This window comes from Apium graveolens, chromosome 5 (genome assembly GCF_009905375.1).
Source record: "Apium graveolens cultivar Ventura chromosome 5, ASM990537v1, whole genome shotgun sequence".
Lineage (NCBI taxonomy): Eukaryota > Viridiplantae > Streptophyta > Magnoliopsida > Apiales > Apiaceae > Apium > Apium graveolens.
Genome location: NC_133651.1, coordinates 316,990,508 through 317,017,361, shown reverse-complemented (window position 1 = coordinate 317,017,361; position 26,854 = coordinate 316,990,508). Strand labels below are relative to the sequence as shown.

At 33.0% G+C, this 26,854-nt stretch overlaps 2 protein-coding genes across 4 annotated transcripts in view; one reads left to right on the top strand and one right to left on the bottom strand.

Annotated features, from left to right (window-relative positions):
* Positions 1-1,836: 1,836 nt before the first annotated feature.
* On the top strand, positions 1,837-17,860 carry LOC141659577 (DNA topoisomerase 3-alpha-like). Its single transcript, XM_074466516.1, is given in 26 exon segments — positions 1,837-2,127; positions 3,070-3,248; positions 3,329-3,401; positions 3,606-3,692; positions 3,694-3,756; positions 3,857-3,978; positions 4,072-4,144; positions 4,239-4,355; positions 4,955-5,043; positions 5,924-5,984; positions 5,986-6,114; positions 6,299-6,427; positions 7,431-7,505; positions 7,712-7,801; positions 7,939-8,046; positions 9,178-9,212; positions 9,317-9,446; positions 10,568-10,620; positions 10,696-10,795; positions 12,027-12,065; positions 12,479-12,557; positions 12,687-12,758; positions 12,974-13,057; positions 14,406-14,567; positions 16,052-16,166; positions 17,392-17,860. Coding segments are annotated over 26 exon segments (2,826 nt in total). The 5' UTR covers positions 1,837-1,842; the 3' UTR covers positions 17,669-17,860.
* Positions 17,589-26,854, bottom strand: part of LOC141659576 (histone-lysine N-methyltransferase ATX2-like) — a 28,920-nt gene continuing 19,654 nt past the window's right edge. The window contains exons 26-29 of one of the 3 annotated variants that reach the window (XM_074466515.1): positions 19,673-19,760; positions 19,413-19,548; positions 18,143-18,372; positions 17,589-17,730 (exon numbers count right to left, since the gene is read on the bottom strand). The gene's annotated coding sequence lies outside the window, so the exon portion shown is untranslated. Of the gene's footprint in view, positions 17,731-18,140; positions 18,373-19,412; positions 19,761-26,854 lie in introns of those variants that run through there. The other 2 variants (XM_074466513.1, XM_074466514.1) reach the window with 2 other exon arrangements.

Sequence of the window (26,854 nt, the reverse complement as noted above, 5' to 3'; positions counted from 1 at the left end):
GAAATACATTCACCGGATTCCAATGGCGGTGTCATACATTCATCATATTCCAAGGACAGTGGTATACATTTGCCAAATTCCAAGGATGATGACATACATCTTTATTCGCCGGATTCTAAAGGCGGTGACATATCGTCGCCAGATTCCAAGGACAGTGCCATGTATTCGCTAAATTCCAAAGACAGTGCGCCAAATCTCAAGGAAGGTGAGATATATTCCCTAAATTCATATAGAGAGAATGCAACTTCAGAAACCTCAGAACTCGACAACCGGAGTGAAGCCGGAGATGAGAACAACAACGAGAAGACAAATAACGGTATCCCGCCTAGGGCAGATAAAAATTTAATTAAAGGGCATGAACCAAAAAGCTCGAAAGCGAGGTCACGTCATAGGAGGCATTCAGATGGCGGAGGATTACTTTCATTTTTCACGACTGCGATAATGTGCGGATCTAGTAACATTAGCAATAAGCACATGAACCGGAAGTTGAAGAAGAAATCGAGAAGTACCGCGAGAAGCCAAAGCAATGCTATGGAAGTTCCTATTGATCACAAAAAACTGCCCCATGATATATGATCATCAGATGCAGCAACAGAAACAAGTTCATTATTAAGCCTTGATATTCAGTTTATCTTGCATATCAGTTAGATGTTTTTGATACATTTCTCTGCAATCACTGTATCTGTCATTTGCCTTTTGTATTACATTTGAGGTCTTGTAAAATCTATTTCTTTGTAACATTTATTTTTCCTTTCAATTATATTCAGATGATACTGAGTTAGAGCATGCAAATGCAATGGTTTTAATCTTATCAATGTACTATGTTTGTCTCTGATTTATGCACACTAAAATACAGGCAGATTATCAATTCCCGTAATAAGTTGTACCTCTAAGCTTAAGTTTATCGAGAACACATTTTAGCGCAAAATATAGTGTGAAATATTATTTCACAACATCAGTAACTGCGAAAAACGTGCTGAATAATTGTTCTTACCGTTCTAAACATTACATTGTGTTCTCACTTCATATTATAAGAAATAATTTTTTATTTTTAAAGAATGTGTTTTGACAAAATTACGTTGGTGATTATGCATAAAATGAAAATTTACTGAATCTTTCTTATAGAAAAACATTTTCACCCAAATATAATTTAAAAAATTTGCGTAGCGCTCTTCCTAAATATTTGGAAATAAAATTTAAGTTGTTAACATTTTAATCATAATATATTTAACATACAATTAAACCTCGATAAATGAATATTTTTGGGACCGAAATATTTTATTCATTAATTGAGATTATTCATTTATTGAGGATGAAAATACACTATTTTTATTATGTTGGCATCGAAAAAAGTATTCATCTATCGAGATTATTTGTTTATCGAGAATTCATTTATTGAGGTTCTAAAAATATTTTTTTACTCGGGTTGTTCAAAATCAAAAACAATTTCGTAACTTTATTAATTATTAGAATACAACATTCGACCAGCTTCTACAATTTCATGCAATCTCGTGTAATCTGAAATGCAACTAAAAAATTCGATTCAACGAATTGCTGCTTAATTTTGGTTGCACCGTATTTTACAACTATTTTCGGAAAATAGTAAAATCGCAAAAAAAACTTAGAAAAATTAACATATTTTTGATAATTTTTCTTAAATAAAATACTATTTAATATTTATATATAATACTTTGTGTAGTCTCACCCTCACAATAGTTGACACAATTAATTTTTATTTTTTAAAAAAATTTAAAAACATTTCCCGCCAAAATTGAAGAGAAGTAGTTTAGTAGATGCTAAAAAGGAGAGCAGTGTGGAGAGTGAAAAGGGGGGAAATAGAAAATGGTAATTAGGGTTTTTAATGTGGCGGAGAAGCACTCGGTGGCGAGAGATGTGTCGGCGATATTATCGAGAAATCAAGGGGGTTTAAGAAGTAGAGATGGGAGGTCAGTTTATAACAAGATATTTGAGTTCAATTATGTGATTCAAGGTCAGCAATGTCAGATGATTTTCACTTCAATTCATGGTCATCTTATGGAGCTTGAGTTTGAAGATCGGTATCGGAAGTGGCATTCTTGTGATCCGCTTGATCTTTATCATGCTCCTGTTAAGAAACATGTTCCTCAGGTTGTGTGTGGTGGTTGAAGTCTCTCTCTCTCTCTCTCTCTCTCTCTCTCTCTCTCTCTCTCTCTCTTCCTCCCTCTCTCTGTATATCCCCCCTCTCTCTCACTCTCTCTCTCCCCTCTCTCTCTCCCCCTCCCTCCCTCCCCCCCGCTCTCTCCCCCTCTCCCTCCCCCCCCCTCTCTCTCTCTCTCTCTCTCTCTCTCTCTCTCCCTCCCTCCCCCTCCCCCTCTCTCTCTCTCGCCCCCTCCATTTCCCTCTATAATTTGCAATTAGATATCTGTTTAGTTTTCTTCCTCTCTCTCTCTCTCTCGGTGTAATGTACTTTTAACCTCAATAATTAATAATAATCTCCGACTACTAATATATGTCGAGTTTTAAGTGTATATGTTTTTAGGATATACTCCTTTGGTTTTATTAAATGTGTATCAATTTGTAATATTGAGTAATTGAAATTGATGTTTTTCTTTTGTGTTCCGAGGTAGCTGGATGTTTCGTTTATCTTCTGTGTTATATAAATACGATGAATTATAGTTGCCAAATTAAATTTGAAATGTTCAAGGGACAGTTCTTTCTTGAACAGAATAGACGTGTTTATATATGTTTACCTTTATGTTTTTTTTTTATGTTTTGATATTGGTGAACCTTGAATAAAAATTAAAAAGTTAAAATAACATTCTTTGTAATTTGTGGTATAAACATAAAACCCCCCAAATAATCCTAATTTTTGGAATTGCAATCAGCTGGTTTATAATGAAGAGTTGGCTGATACCATTCTATCGAGATATTCCAGATTTGTGTTGATGAATGAAATAAGTATGTATATGTGACTGTTGATTGTTGAAGTTTCATTGCAGTCCGAATATTGTGGTATATTTTTTCCAATATCTCAGTCCTACATTCTAATGTCAATTTGCTGATTCCTTTATAATATATGGTGCCATTTAGGATAAGTTGAATATCAAACAGACATTGGAGGAAGAAGCTAGAAAGTGCCAGTGGCTCATATTATGGCTTGATTGTGACAGAGAAGGTGAAAACATTGCATTTGAAGTGGTGGAGGTGTGCACTAATGCTAATCGCCAGCTTAATGTGTGGAGAGCTCGTTTCTCTTCGATAATCGAAAGGTCACAATTGACTCATTTTAGATCCTTAGCTTATAATAATTACATATTTTAATCCTGACACTCTACTATTTGGATGTCAGGGAGATTCATCAATCAATACAGCGACTTGGTAGACCTAATCAACTATTTTCGGATGCTGTGGATGTTAGGCAAGTGAGTACAGTTATAACTTCAGTCAGGTTTTATTAAATTTGCGATGATTTCTAGTCCTTGTTCTTTCTATATTTGTAATTAGAAGTGAAGGAAGGAAATATTTCTTTACAAATGGGTTGAATGTCTGTTCATCTGTATATCCTTTTCTTTCTTTTTTCTCTTATTTCTGCATCTCCTTTATGTTATGTGCCCATTCTTCTGCAGGAAATAGATCTCAGAATTGGAGCTTCCTTTACCAGATTTCAGACCATGCTCTTAAGAGATGCTTTTGTGCTAGATTTTGCAGCAGACTGGCAGAAATGTGGTTCTTAGTTATGGTCCCTTGCCAGGTATATGTCAGAAAACTGAACTATAAGTTGACCTATATTTCTGATGGAATTCATGTTTAACTTCATATCCTTTCAGTTACACAAATTGACAGAGTAAAAAATAATTGATTGCTAATACTGTTGCAGTTTCCAACGCTTGGCTTTGTTGTAGAGCGATATTGGGAGATTCAGTCACATGAACCTGAAGAATTCTGGACAATCAATTGCACCCACAACGCAGATGATTGCACTGCTTCTTTCAATTGGATGTAATATGCAATAATTGTCAGCTTTAGTTAGTACTTAGTAATATGCTTTAGTTATGGCAACTAGTGATATATCTCTTCATCGTTGATTTGCAGGCGTGGGCATCTGTTCGATCATACTTGTGCAGTGATTATATACGAAATGTGCATTCAGGAACCCACTGCAACTGTTAGTAACCTTATATCATTGATTTTGAACTAATACTATAGAAACATTCAATATCATTTTGACTTCCCATTCTGATATTTTATAACATGTGTAGGTCACACAAGTTAGACAGCGTGAGACTCTAAAAAGACCTCCTCATCCTCTAAGCACTATTGAGCTCGAAAAGCGTGCATCACGATACTTCCGTATGGGTGCCAAGCAAACTATGAAGGTTAGCTCATGGATGGATTTTTTTTTTCCAAATGTAGGAAGGCTTAATTTTAATAATTTTGTATATTTGAGGCTTTGTCAATTTATTAAAGTGATACCATTAAATTCTCTCTCTCTCTTTCTACAGGATTCCTGAATAAGTCAAGGCCTGTTAATATATCGAACATGATTACTTGGGTCTTATGTGCTTTATGCATCAACCATATTCCTTACCAAGCTTTAAGGAAAATCCTTCTTGTAGTTAGGGTCATTTTGAAGAACTTTGTATCTCTAAGTTAATTTATTTTCATTAGTAGAACTCCTTACAAGTTCATCATCTGTATAAATTATGTAAAGCCTTCATTTTCACAATCAGTTGCTGGTCTAATAGTTACAAAATAAACTGCCATCTGATATCAGATTCTGGAATTTTTGTTAAATTGAAGTCCTAAATTGTTTAGGTATATCCTTATTAAGAATAACCACATGTGATCAGAATAGCAGGAATATGTAGTTACAGTCTTTGTCCTTACTTTTCCTTATTGGCTTCAGATTCTTAAATTACTATCTTACAAGGATATTTTTAATATTGATCAGTGTTTTAATTACCTTTTACAACAGGTTGCGGAAGAGCTTTACCTATCTGGTTTTATAAGTTATCCTCGTACAGAAACCGATAGCTTTTCACCTGAGACAGATTTGCACTGTGAGTGACTTTATCTATAAAGCTACCAATAGTCATGATAATTATTCTGATTTTTTGTTCTTTAGGAAACATCACTTGCATAATCTGAATTTAGTATCTTTGACGAGTAATTAAATGGGAAGTAGTTTAATTCAAGAGTAAAGGGGACATATTATGAAGATTCCCTCTTAATGAAATAGTCCCCTGTCAGCGCTGTAGACAGCCCATACAAAAATATATATTCCCCGTGCCAGTAATACATGCATGCTAGTCTAATAATATTAAAATGTCATGTACATCTGATCGAATCAATCTCATTACTCCATTGTTATTGGCAGTGGCTGAAAAGAAAAATTGGCAGTGTCAGCACTCAGCTCACACCGTCAGTATCAGCTTAAGATCTCTAAGACAGAAAGATGTGTTATCATAAATTAGAATTGTGCATTACATAATCATAATTCATTATTATGTATAACTGTGTGCTTCAGCAACATTATGCTCAAACTCACCATCTAGTGGTGTTCCATCTTTATGAAGAAATAATGTATGATGTCCACATGTATCCTTAATATTTGAAATAAACTGGGGTCTCTCCGAAGTGGGCATCAATTTGTATGCCTATTTCTTCAAGAATTTCCATGGATGCACAGATAAAACCTATTTATAAGAACCTGAAGGCTCTCTGCATCTAGGGATGGCACTGTTGTAATCACTATAAAAACGGAAAACAACCAATAGTCTTTACTATTGAAAAGTTTGCTATATATTGCTATCTTTTATCTGTATTAGCATTTGCCAGTATCCAACTAAAGATGAGACACTTGAAATTAGTTTTCCCACCTGAAATCCTAATAAATAGACATCAACATTTTTTTCCTGTTTGAGGACACCCTTAATTGTTCTAGTGTTCCACAGACAATTGTGCAAGATCAACAACAGCATCCTGTGTGGGGATCTTATGCCGTGAAGGCTTTTAGACCCTGGAGCAGGACTTTGGAGAAATCCTAGCAATGGTGGCCATGATGACAAAGCCCATCCACCCATTCACCCGACAAAGTTTTCTGCAGGAGAATCTAGCTGGACTCCTGACCATCATGTAAATCCACTTCCACGTAATCTTGTTGATATATTTATTATATGTTAGTTAGTATCTCTTGAAAGACCTGATTTATAAGCCTCTCAGTTAAGACCTGACAAAGCCTGTGACCTTTCTGTGTTATAATACGTAAATTCTGACATGGTAATTAATTACACCTGAAGGATAGCTTTCATTGTTACAGAAATTGTATGAACTTGTCGTGCGCCATTTTTTGGCCTGTGTTTCCCAGCCAGCTGTCGGGGCGGAGACTACAGTTGATATTGACATTGCAGGCGAACTGTTTTGCACCACTGGGAGAGTCATACTTGCTGTGAGTTATATATATATATATGTGTGTGTGTGTGTGTGTTCATTGGCATTTGCATTTATTTCTCATTTTACTATTTAACCTTGATCAAAACATATTATTTATAACATGCTCTATTTTGCTCGGACTCGGGTGCCTACGATCAGAGGAGAACACGGATCTGAGTGTTGCACTAGTCTTTTTAAAATTCGGTGTCATGAGGCCCTGTCCTTAGGCATGGTTCTTAGGCATGGGGATGCATCATATCAATAACAATTGCATTAGATAAAATACTGCACCAAAAATTAAACCTAATTTTGTAATGGACTTAGCACGATAGCAGTGGTCTTTTCTTGAACCTATTTTATCGGAATCTGGAACTTTCTTATTAATAAACATCTTCACTTCAACACCGAGGCTACATGTCCTCTTATGTGGCCTTTTAGTTTATCACTATATCCCAAGTTAGCTCCAAGTTTTGGTTCATGTGATTCCGATCTTTATCGTTGCAGATTGTTTGTTGATATAATTGACTTGAGAAGAATGTGGAGATAGAAAAGCTTGGTTGATAAAAGTTGCTCCCTTGAGATATAGGAATATAAAAGCTCACATAATATTTCCTCGTGTTTTTTAAGTTTTTAATCCAAGTTTAAAAATTTTAAAATAGTATCAACCTATTTATTATTAATTCTTAGGCTGCATGCTGATTCACTGAATGTTAGATGGAGGGAGTAATTTATTGATGCATGATTTGTGTACTTGTTTGTAGTAACCCTACCGTTACCAAATATATGCTCGAGTAAATCTTATTACAAAACATTGCTATGGGGAGTATCCTGCATAAACTTTGCAATCATCTACTTCATGTTTTTGAAATAGCTGCTTGTCACAAATTTAGTCTTAATCTTAAGTTATATTATCTCCCTAAAAGTAGTGTCGTGTTGTTTAGGGAAAAAATAATAACATAGAAAGCAGTGTGCTAATTTTAGTTGTGCTCTGGTCATTGATCTGCTTTCACATCTTGCAGAAAAATTATTTGGAAGTTTATCGATTTGAATCATGGGGAGGATCAATAATTCCAACATATACCCTAGGACAGCAGGTTTGTTGTTTCCTTTGAAACAAAAGATATCTATTGCGAATCATAAAAAAGTAGAAAATGGAGTAAGTTCTAATCTAGCAACAAAAACTAGCTTTGAAAATGAAATTATGCATTGCAGTCTAAGTTTGTTATCGGCAAAACCATTTTCTTGTAAAAGCCTTTGGTAGAATACTTAATCTAAGGTGATTTCTTATTTAATAATGCAGTTTATACCAACAACTCTGACACTTGACTCTGGAGTTACTAGACCACCACCCCTTTTAAGTGAAGCTGATCTTATGGAATGTATGGACAAGGTAAGAAATTTCAATTACTCATCGTCACCGTACATAATTTTTTTGAAGTTAAGCAAATTGATAACGGATTTGGTTCAACTTGCCAGTCTGCAAAGAAGTTAAATTTATTTTTGGTATTGCGCTTCTATGTTTTGTAGGCAGGGATCGGTACGGATGCAACGATGCATGATCACATACAAAAACTGCTCGATCGGTATTATGCTACTAAAGACACGAACACTACTCGTTTCACACCCACACATCTTGTAATTCCCTTCACCTAGAAGTACTATTGAATTCCATTTCCTATGTTCATTGTTGGCTTTCTTCTAATTATGGTCTCATGTATCTTTCACTTAAGCACTCTTAAATCCCGCTTTGTGGTGATTATTGTTAGTTTTTTTTAAAAATTATTATATCATACATTATGTATTTGTTTGTCTCAACCTATACCTCCTATCATTTTGGTTTTATGATTATTTAGAATAGCTCACCATTGATGTGCTCCATTTTAATTAATAAACAAAGAAGATTAGAATCAATGAAGTTATCTTGTGAAATTTAGAATAGAAGATGGAAATTGTACTGTGGTGTCAATACACTTACAGGGCTAATTGTTATATAAATTTCAAACTTCTAGGAGCTTGTTAACTATAGAGAAACTTGAACGTTGTTTTTGATGAGCTAAATAGCCAAGTGCCCAGTCTGCATTGTTCTGTCATACTGCAAAGCATGCAACATATATGTCCATCTTCAAAAGGGATCTTAGGTATTTATGTCATCAATTTGATGCTCTGCCATTTGCTACATATAGCTGATAAATTATTGTAAAAGCTAGACAGGCACACAAGTTTTCTTAGACCAGGTAAGTATGGAGTTCTTTATGTAAACTACTTATAGTTGTGTTACCTCATGGCTCATGATGCATTTCTTCAACATAGAGTTTGATTGTTTTACTTCAAATATTCCGGTGCCCATAATTTTTTTTTCTTTTTAAGATTACAGATATATTTCCACCGTTTTTCTTGAAGAGTTTGCTAAGTAACAAAACGTCTACAGTACTTCAATGTTCTTTGCTTGGGACTTGCATAGCTTATATACAATTTGTTCTTATTTTTAATTTCTTTTCATTTTCTAGTAGTCTTTTAAGGTATGCTTGGTGGTGTATATATTGAATCAGACAAATTGATGAAAAAACTTGTCTTTATCCTTTTGCCCTCATACCTTCCTATCTTGGCTTTTATGAAATTCACAAACAGATTCTTGCCACCACTTATTCAATCATTAATTCTAGTAGTGAAGAGATGATGTAGGGTTAATATTTTATGCCATGAAACCCTACATCATTGCGTCACATGCATTTGCTTTTGGCTGCTTACATGGTTGTCTGGTTTCAGGGTGAAGCACTAGTTATGGGATATGACGACATGGGGTAAGTATCATCTTCCAATCTTTTGTTGTCTTTACAGTAAGCACCAGATATTCTTTTCCTTTGGAAAATTATGATGTTTTAGAATTATATGTTTTATGATACAGTTATGAACTCTGGAAACCGTATTTGCGTGCTATGATGGAGTCTGACATGAAAGCGGTTAGCATAGGGACAAAGAACAAAGCTGAGGTTCTAGCTACTTGTTTGCAGCAGATGAAAGCTTGTTTCCAAGATGTAAGTTAGTCTTAAACATTGTATAGCAATACATGCAAAGAACTAACATATTTTAGTAATTATGCATTCACGTATATGAATAAATTTTAGCGATTAAGCCCAAAACTACTTGTCATTTCAAGTTCAATAGTACAAGACTACAAAGGTAGAGCTGAAGCAAGTTCTTATTGTGCTTATACAGGGCTTATTTTCTTAGCTTATCCTCCTTTTATACGAAGAGGATAAGTACATGTATAAGTACTCCCTTTATTATCTCTCGAGCTTCCACCAAAGTGCTCATTATCTCTCAAGCTTCCGCCAAAGTGTCTTTTCCAATAAACATGTTTTTCTTATTATGCATTTACGTTGCTTTCAGTATGGAATACAAGCTGCTAAATGTAACGATTCTCAAAATATTCAATTATACTCATCAAGTAGTTAATCAAAGAGGAGCATTACACGCAGTACAATGTCTTCAAGCAGAAAAAATTGCATAAGAACGGATGCGGACGGATAACCCATAAGCACACCCACACAACTAGGTGATATTCGAAGAGTAACCCAGCCTCCAAGACTCCACATATAGTCTGGAATATTTTTTCCCAATGCCTATATATACAAAAGCTCTCATGTATTTTACTCCCAACTTCAGCTCCTTATTACTAATACTAAATTAAACAGAAATAATACTAGTTCCACTTAAGTCCTCCTTTCCAAATCATAAGATCCCATTAACTCTAACAAATGAATTATTCGGATATATGACTGAGAAAATAAAAATAAAAATTAATAGAGTAGAATTTAAGTGGATGAACATAATTGTTTTACTAGAACCATAAAAAAAAGTGTTGGTCACAAATAAACTTCATTGAATTATGTGCCAAGTGTTGAATTTTCTTTTTGTTCGACAATACAAGTTGAACTATCTGCACAAGAGTTTGAACTGGATTAGAATTATAAGAAAACGAGTTGTTCATAAATTAACTACATTCAATTATTTAGCAAAAAAAAAACTACATTCAATTATGTGCCAAGTGTTGAATTTTCTTTTTGTTTGACAATACAAGTTATACTATCTGCACAAGAGTTTGAACTGAATTTTTGTTAGATCATAAATAGAATTAGTAATTTCAATTCTGCAGGCTAAGTTGAACAAAGCAAAGCTATTTGAGGCTATGGATGTTTTCTTTGAGAGGTAGCTCATTATCCCTCTTTAGGGCCATAAGTTTGTAATTATGTTATAATAATATCATATTCATCACATGCGCAGAGCCAACAGGCCTGTCGGGAATGAGCAACATACATTTGGAGAGGTTGTTAGACGATGTGATCGTTGCCAGGAATCAGATATGGTGCTGAAGCGGAAACCGGTATCTGTCCATGCTAAATAATATTGTCAAAAGTAACCAACAATAGTATCTGTTTCATTTCATCAGTTTGACTATAGGAAATATTTAATGCTAGAATATGTTTACTAGGGCAACTTATATTTTGTGTGATTCTAAATATGTATTAAAACTTTGGCGGTCTCTAGCTTCTTGAGTGTAGAGAATTGATCATACATTAGCTGAACTCATTAGATGATAATATGATTGTTATTAAATATACTTTGAATGCATTTTAAAAAAAAAAATAAATCATAGTTATGAAGTTCTGAAAAAAATAAAATGAAATTTTAATTATCAATTTCAATTTAGTAATAATGTAGATAAAAATTTCTGAAATTATTATGACAAAAATGTGGAATTATAGATAATACTATTAATTATAAAATGAGTATATGAATTAAAAGAACTATAATGTTATTTAAGGTAAATATTAAATTAAAAAATGTCATGCTTTATGTTAATTAAATAAAATGAGTATAATTTTGACCTCAAATAATTATTTAGATTTTCAAGTTTTCATAAACTTAAAAATTGAATATTATAATATGATAAGTATATTTTGTGATAGTTAATTAAATAAAATATAACTGTCATAAAATATGAGTAATTCTCATTATAAAAAATTAGAACTTGATCAAAATTTGGTCAAAGTGACGAAATAAATAGGACGGAGGAAGTATAGTTTAACATTAAATAATATGTGATATATCGATGTAGTATTAGTGCTTTAAGATTTTAATAATGATATAGTTGAATAAATTTGTTCATGGTGATAATAGTTTAACAAGACAGCAGCATCAACGTACATTCTAATACTTGGCAGATTGATGAAATCATTGTAATGTTATTTATGCTTACTTTCTATGACATTGTGTATTCGTATGTGGTGGTCAAAGTTTTTACCTTGACCAAACATTATTTTATTCATACTAAGAAAAAGAAAACCTATTCTTAGCATTTGTTCTAGTAGATACCCCTCTTGGAGAAAAGAGGTCAATGAATCAAGTCTTTGTGGAGACATGGGTGTGTGTTCAGTTTTAAATTCTGTAACTGACAAGTGACACCCACAACAAAACAGTTTTTTATTTATTTAACCTTCAAACAAGGAGATGACACACCTACTATATCAAACTCATCTACTAGGCCATATTGATTTTGATAGATATGCTGGATTTTGTAATATTTATTCTTTCTTATGTATTTTTATTTTCAGGATGGAAACTTTATGGTTGGATGCTTAGGTTATCCACAAGTAGGTGATTGTTTCCAAAATTTACTTGTTTTAAATTCCTCACAAGTTGTGTACATTTGTTCTGCATACAATGTTATTTCTGCATTTGTTCAACTTCATGTCTCAAATGAATGTTTATAAAGTGCTTTTGCAAAAAAGCTTTTTGTGATGTGACAATTAGTTGAGCAGATCATAATAATATTTTCCCTAATGTGACCATCTCTTCTGCATAGCATATAATTGCTGCACTTATTTAAGTGTACGAAGAATGTGGTATGGACTGCTTTTTAAGTTTTTGTACATGGTGAATAAGTCATATTGTGTTCTGCTACTCATGATGATACTGTTCACCTTATCTATTCTATGTTTTTTATTTCAGTATTTTGTTAAAAAAAATTTGTATGAAATTTTAAATTTTTGCCTTATAATTTTAGTGTAAAAATGTTGTTTGGCTGCCGGGACCTATTTCAGAAGCATCTGTGACCACAACCGTTTGCAGTACTTGCACTCCAGGTTATTGATTTCAAACTTGGCTTTTCGTATTGTTTGTTTCCAACCCATATGGAAATTTATAGTTGAATGTCAAAATATTACCTGTATTACATCTTTTGTGTGTATTAACAACTCAAAATTGTGAGATAGGTCCTGTTTTCAAGATCCAGTTCAAGTTTCGTCGGCTGGAAATACCTATGCACTTCAGTACAGAACATTTAGGTATTATTTATTTCAAAGAATTAAAAGTTACTTAATACACTCACCTATATGTGCGGTTACTTGCACAGTAATGTTCACCTTCAGTGTTCATATCTTTTCATCATTTGGACATCCAAACTTCTACTTAATAACTTCATCTGCGTAGAATTATTACCCTCTTCTCTTTTTTGGGTACCTCTGAATTTTCAATATTTTTCTCCATTCTCTCTTATAAGGTTGCATTGGTGGCTGTGATGATATTCTAAAGCAACTTATTGAAATGTGCGGCACCGGGTCCCGTGATATTCTAGGTGTCTCTGGTGTGTATCAGATTCTTATACATTTTTTCTGCATTTAGTTACAAATTCAGCATGAATCATTGACATAATTTTTATCAATTTCCTCATCTTAGAAAGAATATAACCTCCCTTGCATGATAAAACTCACATTAAACATGATTTCGTAAAGGACATTGAAAATTAGGAATTTTCTTTACTTTTTTCTCATTCTTGCATCTATCTTTTTATTTTGAATCGTTATTTTAACTCATATATGATCTTTATATTAGTCAAAGTGTCCACATTTTAGTCGAAGAATCCGACACGAAATAAGTGTCGTGTCGTGTCCGAGTGTCCAAGTATCCGACATGGGTACGGTGACCTAAACAGAAGCGTCGGAGTAACATAGGCAAAATACGTGTATAACTTTGTTTTACAACTTAATGGCATTATGTTGCCAAGCTCTCTGTTACTCTCTGTTATGATATCAAGCTCTCTGTTATTGGGGAGATAGCTATGATGAATTGGCTTTTAAGTCATCATCAAATGGAGAATTTGTTTTTCTTGTAGTATTATAGTAAGTGTCAGTCAGATATAATATATATACTTCAGTAATGGCGGATCATAGGTATTTTAGCAGAAACGTTATTGAAATATAAGACACTTTGATATTAGCAAATAATAGGCCTTCTAGCATGTATCTATGGAAATGAAGCATCTTTTCATGGTTTTTTCTGGGACTCAATCATGAGATGAATCAACAACTTGTACCAAGTTCAGCTGTTGCCCTAGAGGTAGCAAGTTTGAGTTCCGGTATCTTCAACAATTATCGGTTCACGGATTGATGGGTGGTCATCCAGCATATTGTTAACAGCAACACCTCCTGTGTTCAGACGTAGACTAAGTATGCTGCGTGGTCATTAAGCCGAGCCTGGTATCCCAAAATTTCACATTTCAATGTTAAGGTGAATCTACCCTAAGACGTGGTTCAGAGTAAAACAGTGTTAGTAGTTGAGCAGTAGTAGGTTTAGCCTACAGGTTTTCTCTATATAAAAGACTACTATCTCCTCTTGAAACACACAAGTACTATATACAATAAATCTCTCATTTGTATACACTGCGCATAATTAATATAGTAAAATAAGAATGTTGTAGAGATTACTGAGCTGTGACCTGCTATTTAAGTTAGAGCATTATATATAAGACCAACATCTTGGACGAGCATATTTTTGTTTTTAGTTATAATAGGTCATTTACAATAAGCTCATCTTTAAATTGATGGTACTACTGCACTACTTTACATTAGAATGTGTAATCTTAGGAACTATAAACAAAAATTTAACTACTTTTCATGTTTAGTTCAGTTGTCAATTATTTCTATAATGTACAGGCAGAGGACGAGGTTCCAATACACCTTCCAGCAATGTCCAGCAAAGTATTCCCAGGCAGAGAACTTGCACACATTGCAGGCAGACTGGGCATACTTCAAATAATTGCCCTTCACAGGCATCCAGATCACGTAGTGCTCGGTCTCAAGGAACAAACCAACAAGGTACATGTACCACTATAAACTTCCTTGGTCATTGCAATCATGGTTGTCATGTTGGTCGACTAGTCGCGACTAGTCGGCGCGACTAGTCGACTAAGTGGTGATAGGATGTCGACTCAACATGTCGACTAGCTGAATGCCGATATTTCGGTCGCCTGGTCGACTAAGCGGTCGACTAGTCGACTAGTCGAGCTGCTGAATGTATATATTTTTTCTGCCTAAATTTTGTTGCATGCTACACTACCACATCACATCAAAGTTGTATCAGACAATTGTTATTGATTAATTGTTACATATTTCACATGATTGCAAGTACTTTTCTTTGTTGTTATTTGTCAACTCTTCTAGAGTTTTCATCATTCTCTCCAAGTGTCGGATTCTTAATTCCTTAGAATGTGAAATAAAATATTGTGGAAGGAGTTGGAACTTAGAACCTAGAACTTGGAAATCTAAAATACACAATATATGTACATATTTGTGTGGGTGTGTATATATATTGTATTTTTAATTTTAATTTTATATTATTTTTTTATCGACTAGTCGACTAGCGGGAGGTCCGTTGACGCGCCTCGACTCAACGACGTGACAACCATGATTGCAATCAAGCACGGATATAAATTAAAAAATCATTGAATGATTAATTTTGTGCTCCATGAGAACTTTTCAGAGAGAAAAATAGTATCAAGCACAACTCCGGCGGTGTTTACGTAAGGCCAGTGAGACAGTGTCATTAAGCCTCAATTTATCATATGCCTCCAAATTTGTAATCGTATATATGGTGTTAGAGGAAGGCCCTTTCCACGATCATATATTAATATTCTAAAACTCCCCATCACTCGAAAGGCCATTTATGGGTCGAAAAGTGGATCACGGACGCCCATCTTTAGGGCATAATTTTGCCTTTTGTTTCCATGATAAATTGTGAGAATATCGGGGGTGGCAGATATTTGAACCTGAGTCCTCCCGACTACCTGAGCTCTGATACCATTTCAAGTAACCATTCGCTTAAAAATCTTAAGGTGTCAAAATAAGGCCCGAACAAGATCTTATACACTTTAACATTGGGTATGGAAAGGAACTATCTGCAGTAAGGCAAGCACTAAGATTTAAGCATTAGTAACTGTTTAAGAGCAATAAGAACTTTAATGGCGTCTGCAAGAGGCACCTCATATACCACAATTATATATATGTTTTTTGTATGTGCTTGCAATTCTTCCAGTAAATTTAGTATTCTAGAGTTAGAAGGAGATCAGTTATTTCAGTTTCAATGCATGAGATTAGAAGACTTCTTTAGTTGCTCGACTCTCTGTTTAAGAGCAAATTAGAATGTAATTTCAATTCTGATTGATAGAGTCCATCCCAAAATCAACCTGTACACTGTGCTTTTTCATGTTATGCTCTGATCTTCACTTTCATTCAACTAGATTTTTTGTTGAACACCATGTTTGTATTCTGAATTTCTGATCTATATTGTTGTCATTTTGCAGGAGAACCTTCAATTCCTTGTGGTACATGTGGTAACCCTTGCACGTTGCGAACTGCTAACACTGAAAGTAACAGGGGGAAAAAGTTCTATTCATGTCAAGGATGCAATTTCTTCATGTATGTCTGCGTTATATTAATATGTAAAATATGGGACAAATAAGATAGGCTTAATTATAACTTAACCATTAAAATATGACACATTGTACACATAAACCCTTAAAGAAAAAAGTCATATATTTTAACCCTTGAAGTATGAGATTTGTTCACTTTAACCCTTTTGTCAAAATTTCTTCCAATACTGCCCTCAACCTCAAGGGTTATTATGTCCCCAATCAGATACTTCAAGGGCAACATTGTTCGTCATTTTTCTTGTCATTTTTTATTTATTAAATAATAAAAATTATATATAAATGTATAAGATACTAATTAACTACGTATTATTATATTTTGTTTACTTTCGGTGAATCTTACTAGAATTATAAATTTTACTTATAATAAAAACTTGCAAAATTATAATATACTATTAATATCTAGCATATATGCAATTATAATTGATATAAATTAAAATTTATTTGATTGTATAAACTAATTAATATGATAAATAATATTATTAAAAAATTAGATATTAAATATTTTTAAATATTTGTTTGCAAGAATCAAAACTAGTATATAAAAAAATGAATAAAGGGTTAATGTGTACAAAATTCATAGTTTAAGGGCTGAAGTATACTTTAAGGGTAATATTGGAAAAAAATTCAGTAAAAGGGTTGAAGTGTACATAACATATAGTTAAGGGGATAAAATGTACAATTTTTTTGTTCAAGGGTTCATGTGTATATCAGGTTGTACTTTAAGGGCTAAATTATAATTAAGCCGATAAGATAACATAAAACTTAAAAAGTTTAGTGTTTGCTTTTGACATCAGTTGTGGTATTGCAATCTGACACTCTTGATACTGGGGTTGTCTGCTTATGCAAAACCAGTGTGTGTCATGTGAAGTCAAATTGACAAGGAATGTCTTGCAGGTCTATTAGCCTGCTTGTATACTAGTTTGAATTATCTATATTTAAATGGATCAATATCACGAGTGTCAAGTGAATATGAATTTTAGGTTCTAATGAGACTTTCTGTTTCTGATACTTTTTAATTTTCCATTATTTAATTGACTGGTGGATAAATGTGGTGTAGAAATGAACACGGCAAAAAGTTAAAATGAAAATTTTAGTTTTTGTATAGATTAGTTAGACAGAGCTACAGTTAAGTTGTATCTACGATCGACTAAGCTGTGTAGATAAACAAGCTCTACAGAACTTCTGCTAATAACTTTTTTGTTGTTGTATAGATGGGAGGATGTTTACAATGAAAGGAACGCTCTGTCTTCAAACTACAGTAACCGAGCATCTGCCCAAACCAGTAGGGGTGGCCGTGGCAGGAGCGGCAGGAGCGGCAGAAGTGCAAGCAATACAAATGGAGGCAACTTTGTTTCAGCAAGAAGCGTAAGCAATTCAAATAGAGGCAACTTTGTTTCAGCCACCGGTGAACCTATCACCGATAGAAGGTGTTTCATCTGTCAAGACCCGTCGCACTTTGCCAACGTTTGTCCAAGCAGGGGAATGTGAGTCACATGCAAATTGTTATATAATCTATCTTGATCCTTGAGTCAATTGCATGTTGTTGGCTCCTAGACACAAATAAATCAAACTTTTTGTTACGGCCTCTCTGACACTTTTAACGTTACAAATCCCAAATGTATAGATGATACAGTAACTCAGAAATTTGACGAGCTAGGCTCAAGTTTACTCATCTGTTTAGACTTGATACATCAGCTCTTATGCCTTAAGCTTAAATGAAAGTCATTTATTCTTGTAGCAAAAAAAACTGATATTATTTGTTTTTGCTAGCAACTAAAAGTTGGGATTCTGATATTAGGTTAATCTTGTAATATCATCGGTTTTCCCCTCAACTTGCTAATATGTTTTTGCAGGTACAAACTATTTTTGCTTGCTATAAGAAAAACACTAGCTAGAAATAAAGCTCCACTACTGTCTACTTCATAAGCTTTTTGATGAGTTGATTATGTAGTTTTTACCAACCTATTTTTGCGTAATAGAAAATACATTGTCCGACTGGTCCATCGCAGAAATTTGAATACTCGTACACAAATCATCTTTGATCCGACAAGAAGAAAGTCTCCCCTCAGCTACAAGACTAGGGATAAATTTGCAGTTTCAGTTGCTATAACTGCACAAGGTAGCAGTTCAGCAGTTCAAGTACAAAGCATATGGCACCAGTACAGAAGCATAATGCATCTTCACTAGAGTATCTGCAGCGCAATTAGCAGATGTTAGATGTACAATTGAGAGCAAAATCATTCAAGAAATAAGCTACAACTATGATATGAACAAGTTCAAGGCATGTTGACCATACACCGGTGACCAGACTTCTACAACTATGATATGAACAGGTTCAAGGCATGTTGACCATTCACCGGTGAACGGACTTCCTAACATTAAACATTTTATTCATAAAACTTAATAGGCTTCATGTCTCGTGAATTCGAATAATAGGGTAAAAAGGGATTTTTCTCAACAAGGAGTAAATCATAGAAGCTAGTTCTTTTTTCTTTTGCAAAGTCATAAAATCTTATGTTTTTATTATTTTTACCTACTTGACTAATCTTTTATTTAAAAACCTTTTTTTAAAAGGTCCTTAATTTTAAAGAAGGCGGTCTTGACAACTTCATCAAGGTCTTTACCATATTTCATATAATTTTCAGTAAATAAAATTGTAAAAATCTCAACACCATTACTGAAATCTTTACACCGTCACTCTAAACATCTAGAGAAACAACTGATTTTTCACTAATCTAGATTTTAATTTTCTTACATTCGAGTACAATTTTAAAATCTACGATTAATTTATACTCTATTACAGAACCTGAATTCTTTGAAGGTGCTTATATATGTGACTATATGTATCTCCACTTTTCTTTCACTTTTAAATTATATCATGTGGCCTTAAACTCGTGCACATTGTTCCAACCCTGTATGCCTAAATGCCTTGCTCAGTATAGCAACGGCAGCAGATGTACACAATCAGAGAAAGCACAGAACATTCAAGAATAAGCCTAGACTTGAACATATTCAAGTTGAAGGCATTTTATCCATACATTTGATTTTCTACCATTTAACATTATATCCTTAAAAATCAGGTGAAAATGATTCTTTCTTTTTTTTTGACCAGGAAAGTTGGGAGAAACTAACTCAACACAACACTAGGCAAGAAATCACTCATCAGCAAAGAGGGTAACATGATAGGGGATGAGAAAACCAATTGAGAGGGAGAACATTATGAAATACTCACTTGCAATACAATGAGCTGTTGCATTTGCAAGTCCTGGAGCGCAGGAGAAATAGATGTTTAAAGAAGCCATCATTGATTTATTATCCACCACAAGAACTGTGCAAGCCCGAGGAGGAGATGTATCTTCTGGTGAGAGCTGAGTAGCAATTTTACAAGATAATTCGATGATGGCATGGGATATGCGACACAAAATGACGATTGAACAAACAAGCTTCATGAATTGCATGAAGCTCAGACTAAAGAGGAGAAGTAGCCTTCACCTGACAACCTTTACCATCCACAATCTGACAATGGAGCTGTAAATTTATCAAACTCGGACGAAGCTTTAACGAACTCGAGCAAAAAGTTCTGCTATAAATGAACCGAAAATGAATGACCTTCTATTGAACTCGAGCAAAAAGTTATTGAACTGAACAATGCTAATTAAAGTAATCGGATGAAAAGCGTAAATCAAAATCGGACAAAAGGTAACGGGACATCAGCTTGTAGCCAGAAACCATGGCCTCTCTAATACATACGAACCTTTGAATGCAGTTTATCTGTGCAAGAATCAACACAAGCCAACTTGGTAACTTGTCAGCCTACCAAGCCTAATCAACTCAACAAGAGGTGCAAATTCAGAAGAGACAAATTTAAAAAAGCAGCCCAATTTAGGTGCAAATTTCGAAAAATTCCCTCCTTGAGTCGGTCAGGGGATGTACGTGAAACACGAAGGCCTTTAGGGGTATGCTTGATGTGTGTTTTGGGAGCTCTGTTCTTGTTATCAATGGTTGTCCTCGTTACAAAATTGCACATGCAAAATGTTGTGTTTATGTATTTTATTTTGAAATTATTTTAAACACACACAAAGATGCAAAAAACATGCATTTAGATTTAGATCCTGAAAGTCTATTTAAAAATTTGGGTTAGCAGAACGTTATATTGTAATGATTATAAGGTTTTATTTTAATGATTGATTCTAAGTTGAGCGCATCCCTATATTATTATTAGTAATAACTAACCGATTAGCTTTTTAAACTAAATATCTGTTGGAAATAATAATTCAAAATTATTTGAATTGTTTTTTGGATTGATTTTGATTAGGTTGTTAGAAATAGAGTTTAAATATTTATTAGATAATGTAGTTTTTGAATTATAGATAAGGTTAGGGTTACCTATTTATTAGGTGTATTGGTTAAATGTACACCTATATAAAGAGGTGAATTATAATGTATTTTTATAGAAGTATGGCTTCAGATAATAAAATAGTTTTGTTTTAGTTTACTCTTTTAGAATATCTTTTATCAGTTAGAATTTATTTATAAAAATCCAACATGGTATCCGAGCTATGTTCGATTGAGTAACTGGGCGTCAAAAAATTGTTGCGAACAAATGAAGAAATGGAAGACAACAGATGGTAGTATTGCTAGAGATTCATGAAGAATGAGATGTGTGTCTCAGGGCTTCAAAAAAAATATTTTTTTCGAGTTATTGGTGATTATGTGCACCATAAAGAAACTGTGGAGAGAAGGGCTCCCGAATGAAATTGTGGAGAGAAGTGCTCTGCAACAATAGTAGAGGTGATGGGAAGTACATCACTGGTCAAGTAATTTTAAAAATTTTGAATTAAGAGGGAGTGTTGGAAATAATAATTCAAAATTATTTGAATTGTTTTTTGGATTGATTTTGATTAGGTTGTTAGAAATAGAGTTTAAATATTTATTAGATAATGTAGTTTTTGAATTATAGATAAGGTTAGGGTTACCTATTTATTAGGTGTATTGGTTAAATGTACACCTATATAAAGAGGTGAATTATAATGTATTTTTATAGAAGTATGGCTTCAGATAATAAAATAGTTCTGTTTTAGTTTACTCTTTTAGAATATCTTTTATCAGTTAGAATTTATTTATAAAAATCCAACAATATCAATTACATTTCTCTATTAAAACATGTCACATTTTCTATTTCTTTCAACTAAAACATCTCATTCTCCAAAAATAACATGGGCAATAATAACTAACTTAATTAACTATTTCAATTAAAATATAAAATACATTTTTCTACTAAAACATGTTACATTTTTTAATTCGTTCCAACTAAAACATCTCCTTTTGCAAAAAAAATTATGGGCAAGTTTATTTACTAAAATAGAATAATAATATTATAATCATTAATAATCAACCAATTAAATTCTTTAACTAAAATATGTTACTTTTATTTCATCATAACCAAACTCCCCTTATTTTGCAAAAATAATATGCACAATTATATTTAATAAAATTTAAAAATATTATTTATTAATAACCAACTGATTATATTTTTCAAATAAAACGTATTACGAATTCAATTCTAATTAATAAATAATATTAAAATAATAGTGTTAATGCTTAACCACAACCCTTAGCCTTAGGGCTAGGGACGAAGCCAACCCATCATGATATTTCTGTTTAAATATAAATAAGCATACAATGATCAGAAAACTCATCATGATAATTCTATATATTTTGTTTGTTTAGAAAAGAATAAGTTATATAAGAATATGTAAAATATTACGAGATAATGAAATTTGAATTGACGATCTGAGTGAGCCAAAATTGATTTAAAAGCTGATAGTACATGAGATGACTAGTTCTGTTGTACAAAAATGAAGAAGTGAGGTATGAGTCAAGAGAATCTTGTTTTTTAAAACGATAAACATTGACGTTGACCAACATACCCAGATTCAACAATTTTTTGATTATAGTATAATTGTATATACGCAAATTTTTGTTTATTTTTATATATGAATTTGGTCTAATAAATTAATAAAAATATGTGTACTTTAATATGCATATTAAGTCTTTATTTTATAGGGTCACATTTTTTTAGAAATGGACCAAAAAGTCACTTCTGGGTGTTAAATGGTCCAAAATGTCACTTCTGAAAATAATGGCCCAAAATGTCACTTTATCACGTTACATCATGTAGCATTTGGAAAACCATCCAAAACGCTACACGATGTAACGTTTTGTTATTATTTTTTTATTTTTAATTGCATAACGTTAGTTGAAGTAACGTTTTATGTCTTTTTTTTATTATTATTATTTTGACCTCATTTTGGTGTATTGTTTAAGGATCCGGAAACATCACTTAATGTCACGTTTTCGATATTTCTTTTTATTTAATATTTTTAAAATTTATGATTATACTATAATTTAACAGTTTTTAACATTTTAGGGTCCACCAATCCCCTTTTGGGTTTTAGAAACAGTTTAAATAGTTTTTAGTATTTTATGATTAACAATTTTTTTATTTGAGGTTAATTTTTTTTTTACAAAAATTATGTGTAAAACGCTAGTTTAAATAGTGTTTTGGGGCCAAAACGCTATATGATGTAGCGTTTGGAGCCAAACGCTACTTCAACTAACGTTTTGCACATTAAAAAAAAATAAAATAAAAGTACCAAAACACTACAGGATGTAGCGTTTTCATTTTTGAAAAAAAAATCAAAATGCTAGACGAAGTGCCGTTATGAAGTGACATTTCGGGCCATTATTTTTAAAAGTAACATTTAGGGCCATAATTTGCATTGAATTGACATTTAAGGTATTTTTATGGGGCGGCCAATTAGTTTTATTAGGGGGCTATTGTTAACATTACCCATAATATATTAGCAGTTTTGACTATATTGAAAATTCAGACTCAAAGACCCTGTCCTACCTCGCAGTTCTCACAATTCTCGGAGCGTCAAAAATTTGTGAGTCCCTCTTCGATTCGTCATCCCACCTCCATAAACCTCCATGCTCCATCTTTGATTCGTCAACACAGTACAATAAATTCAATTTCTGATATGTTCTTTTATTCTATTTTTCGATTGTGTTTGTATTGTTGAACCCTAGGTTTTTTAGATTTGTTGGTTACTTTGAATGAGATTTGAGAATAAAAAATTCTCATTAGGTTTCAGACTTTCAGAGAGGTCTAAAACTTTATTTTATCATGCCATCATTTTATTTAAACCACTAATTTCTTAACTTGTGCCGACTCCCGAGTAAAATCTATATTTTGGGTTTCGGTTAAACTCGAACAAAACGAGACAAGTTTGGGTTTGGATCAAGCGATTCAGGTTTTTCTTGGTTCGTGTTCAGTTAGGCAAAAATAATCAGGTTTCGGTTTGTTTTTGCCAAACTCGTATCGACCAACCCGTCAAAACCTAACAGGTTCGGATATTGTGGAGTTTGTGTATAATATTTGGTTATATTTTTGGAAACAACGTGTATAACACTAGCTGACCGTATCTAATTTTTTTTTTTGTATTTTATAATAAACTTCAAGTGTTGCTATTACTTATATTTATTTATTTATTATTTTTTTAATTTATAATCTTTTAAATTTATTTTACAAATTTTTTAAATATTTTAATGTTGCTAAAAATAAAACTGGAGTACAATTATGATTCATGAACTATAGTAATATAAAATGTATTATTTTTAATGACACGTCGCTTAATTTAAACGGTCTAATTTTCTATTTATTAATTTGTACTTTAATCTTTTTAGAACTGACAAATAATAAATTGATAATACATGACACAATTGTTTTTAATATACTTTTTATATTTTATATTTTAATAATAAAAGACCTAAGTTTTTATTAAAAAAAAATTATATTAATTATATAATTTATAAAGTTTGTTTGTTCAAATTATTTAACACATACAATATTAGAGATATCATAACACAAAAGTATACGAATTTACGTGCTTTTAGAAAGTGAGTTAAAAAACAATTTAGCCCATGTGAATACATTGGTCCGCCCCGGGTCCTATATGCTATTTGTTTAGGCCCGACGAGGACGTCAAGATTTGAAGTGGGGGAGTTTGTAATACTCGAGTCCCGCATCGAAGAGATAAGTCAAAGTACTACTACTAAGTGCACCAATAAGTCATGATTTTTTGGGGCCTTTTGGGGCCTATGGTGAGCTTGTGGACTGTTGACGGAGGAATCTAGTAACAGCATAGTTTGAGGTCCATCGCTGGAATCAAGATCTATGGCTGGAAAAGTGAGCGGAGTGTGGTGGTTGTGATGAGAGAAAAGACCCTAAATGACACAACTTGGAGACAAAATGTCAAAAATGGCACAATCTAAAATAATGGCCCAAAATAGCACTCCGGAATGGAACTTCGTGTAGCGTATACAAATTCAGCCTAAATGCTACTTCGTGTAGCGTTTAAACTCCTTTTTTTTCTTTTTTAGACCAAAATGCTAGTTAATTAAACGTTCTTTTGTTTGTTTTTACTTTTTATTATTTTAAGCTTCTTAATGTTTGTCGTTTTGGGGTCGGAAATATCACTTACTCTTATGTTTTAACGATCATTTTTAATTTTTTAAATATAAGGGTGTACCTTAATTTAACAATTTTTAAATTTTTAGGTTTTAATAATCCCCTTAGGGTTTTATAAATATTAAAAATTTGAATAAAAAACACATCTAACTTAACAATTTTAACTTTTTAGGGTTCGCCAATCTTTTTTTGGGTTTTAGAAATATTAAAAAAACGAAACTAATAAAATATACACTTATTTAGGGTTTAGAGTCGTTAGGCCCTAAACCATTGTAACCAAACTCTAATTTAAATTTTAGAACCTAATTTAACAATTTCTAATAGTTGAGGGTTCAAAAATTCCACATTTGGATTTTAAAAATATTAGAAATTGAATAAAAGACACAACAATTAAACAAAAAAAATAAAAACGGTGCAAAACGCTACTTAAACATTTAACATTTAGCATGACAAAAGGAAAAGGAAAAAAAATAATTAAATGACAAAAATGCTTCTTCATCCAACGTAAGGTGGAAAAAAGAATAAAAAGAAAGTTTAAAACATGATATAGCGTTATAGCTAAACACAATTTTGGGCCATAATTTTCAGCAACGTCATTTTGGACTATTTCCCACCACAAAGTGTCATTTAGGGCCAACACCTTTATGATGAATAGGAGGCTGAGACTAATTAGGGTTAGTGGTGGCTCCTTAAGGCTCTCGCTTCCAACCCCTTTCAATGTGACTACGTACCAATATTTATTGGGGATCAAGTCTACCGTAGTTATTGGGGAAAAAGAAACCTAATAAACTTAAATTTCTCATCCCGAGGCCCAGTAGGAAACCTACTGGAAACCGTATTCTACTACCTTTAGGAATGTCCGACTATGAGGCTCAATCGCAAAGGCCAAAGGCTCGTACGTAATCGCAGGACTTCATTTACTATACATCTTCCTGCCCAAGGATAACACTCCGGTACCAGCTGTCTACCTTGATTATGCACGCAAGTATATCCATGGACCACGGTTCACCCTTAATGTCGGACGCATCCCTGTCTCCCGAATGAGGAGCCCCTACCAGATAGCAGGACAGGTTATCTTAAAGAAAAAGGGGCAATTATATCCTTATAAGAATATAATTAGGATGGAATTTTGTTTTGGGGTTCATATAATTCTATAAAGAAGTAGGCGGATGGGGAAATCAACATTCTATACTACACGTACCTAATGATTCAGTTCTATGCTACATGTGCCCAATGATTCAGTAGTTGTAGACAGGTAAGTGTTTGTAATCCTTTATAAGAAAAAAAAAAAAGAGAACGGATTTTACTTAAAAATATATAATTATTTATTTTATATACTAATTAAGTAAAATAATGTAATCATTAGGCAAGGGTAATTAAGTAATTAAACGAGTGACCGTGCCATTCAAACTATCAATGTTTCGACTATTATAATATAGTATAGATAAATAGATTTACATATATATATACGCACACATTCACATATTATTAATATATATTATATTATTTATATTTTAATGTGCGTTTTCGGGTAGGGGTAGGTTTGAGTGGATTCGTGACGGGTGTCGGTTTTCAGGCCAGGTTCGAAATGATATGCCTAAAATCCAAACTCGGCCTGAAAATAGGTAAGGTTAAAAAATCAAACCCAATCGAGTCGATACAGATCAGATATCCATCGGATCGGTATAAATTTTAATCACTAATGTTTCCACCTCGATAAGCTCATGAATCAAGTTTACGAGTTTCGGCTCTGATACCATATGTGACAGCCCTGGTCAAATCCCGAGCATTTTTAAAAAATTCCATCCTAAATAAGCGTAAGTCAGCTAGCCAAAATGCAGACAACTTAAGTAATTCACAAGCCCGCCACATGCCCCTAAAATATCATGATTTTTTTATGCAATAGCTTTATAAACTGAACTGAAGTCCCATATCCCTTCGAAAAAACTAGCAATTTGGTAATATTAGTTGATGATTGTCCTTGTAAAGGCCCCCCAAACACTCTTATTTTTATCAATGTAAGATGTTACGATGAATGTCTTTAAGAATACCTTCATCATTCATGGGGAAAGCATCTACTCTAGAGGAATGCATTAAGAAAGTTATAATGAGATATGGATCAGACGAAAACCTTCTCTGGT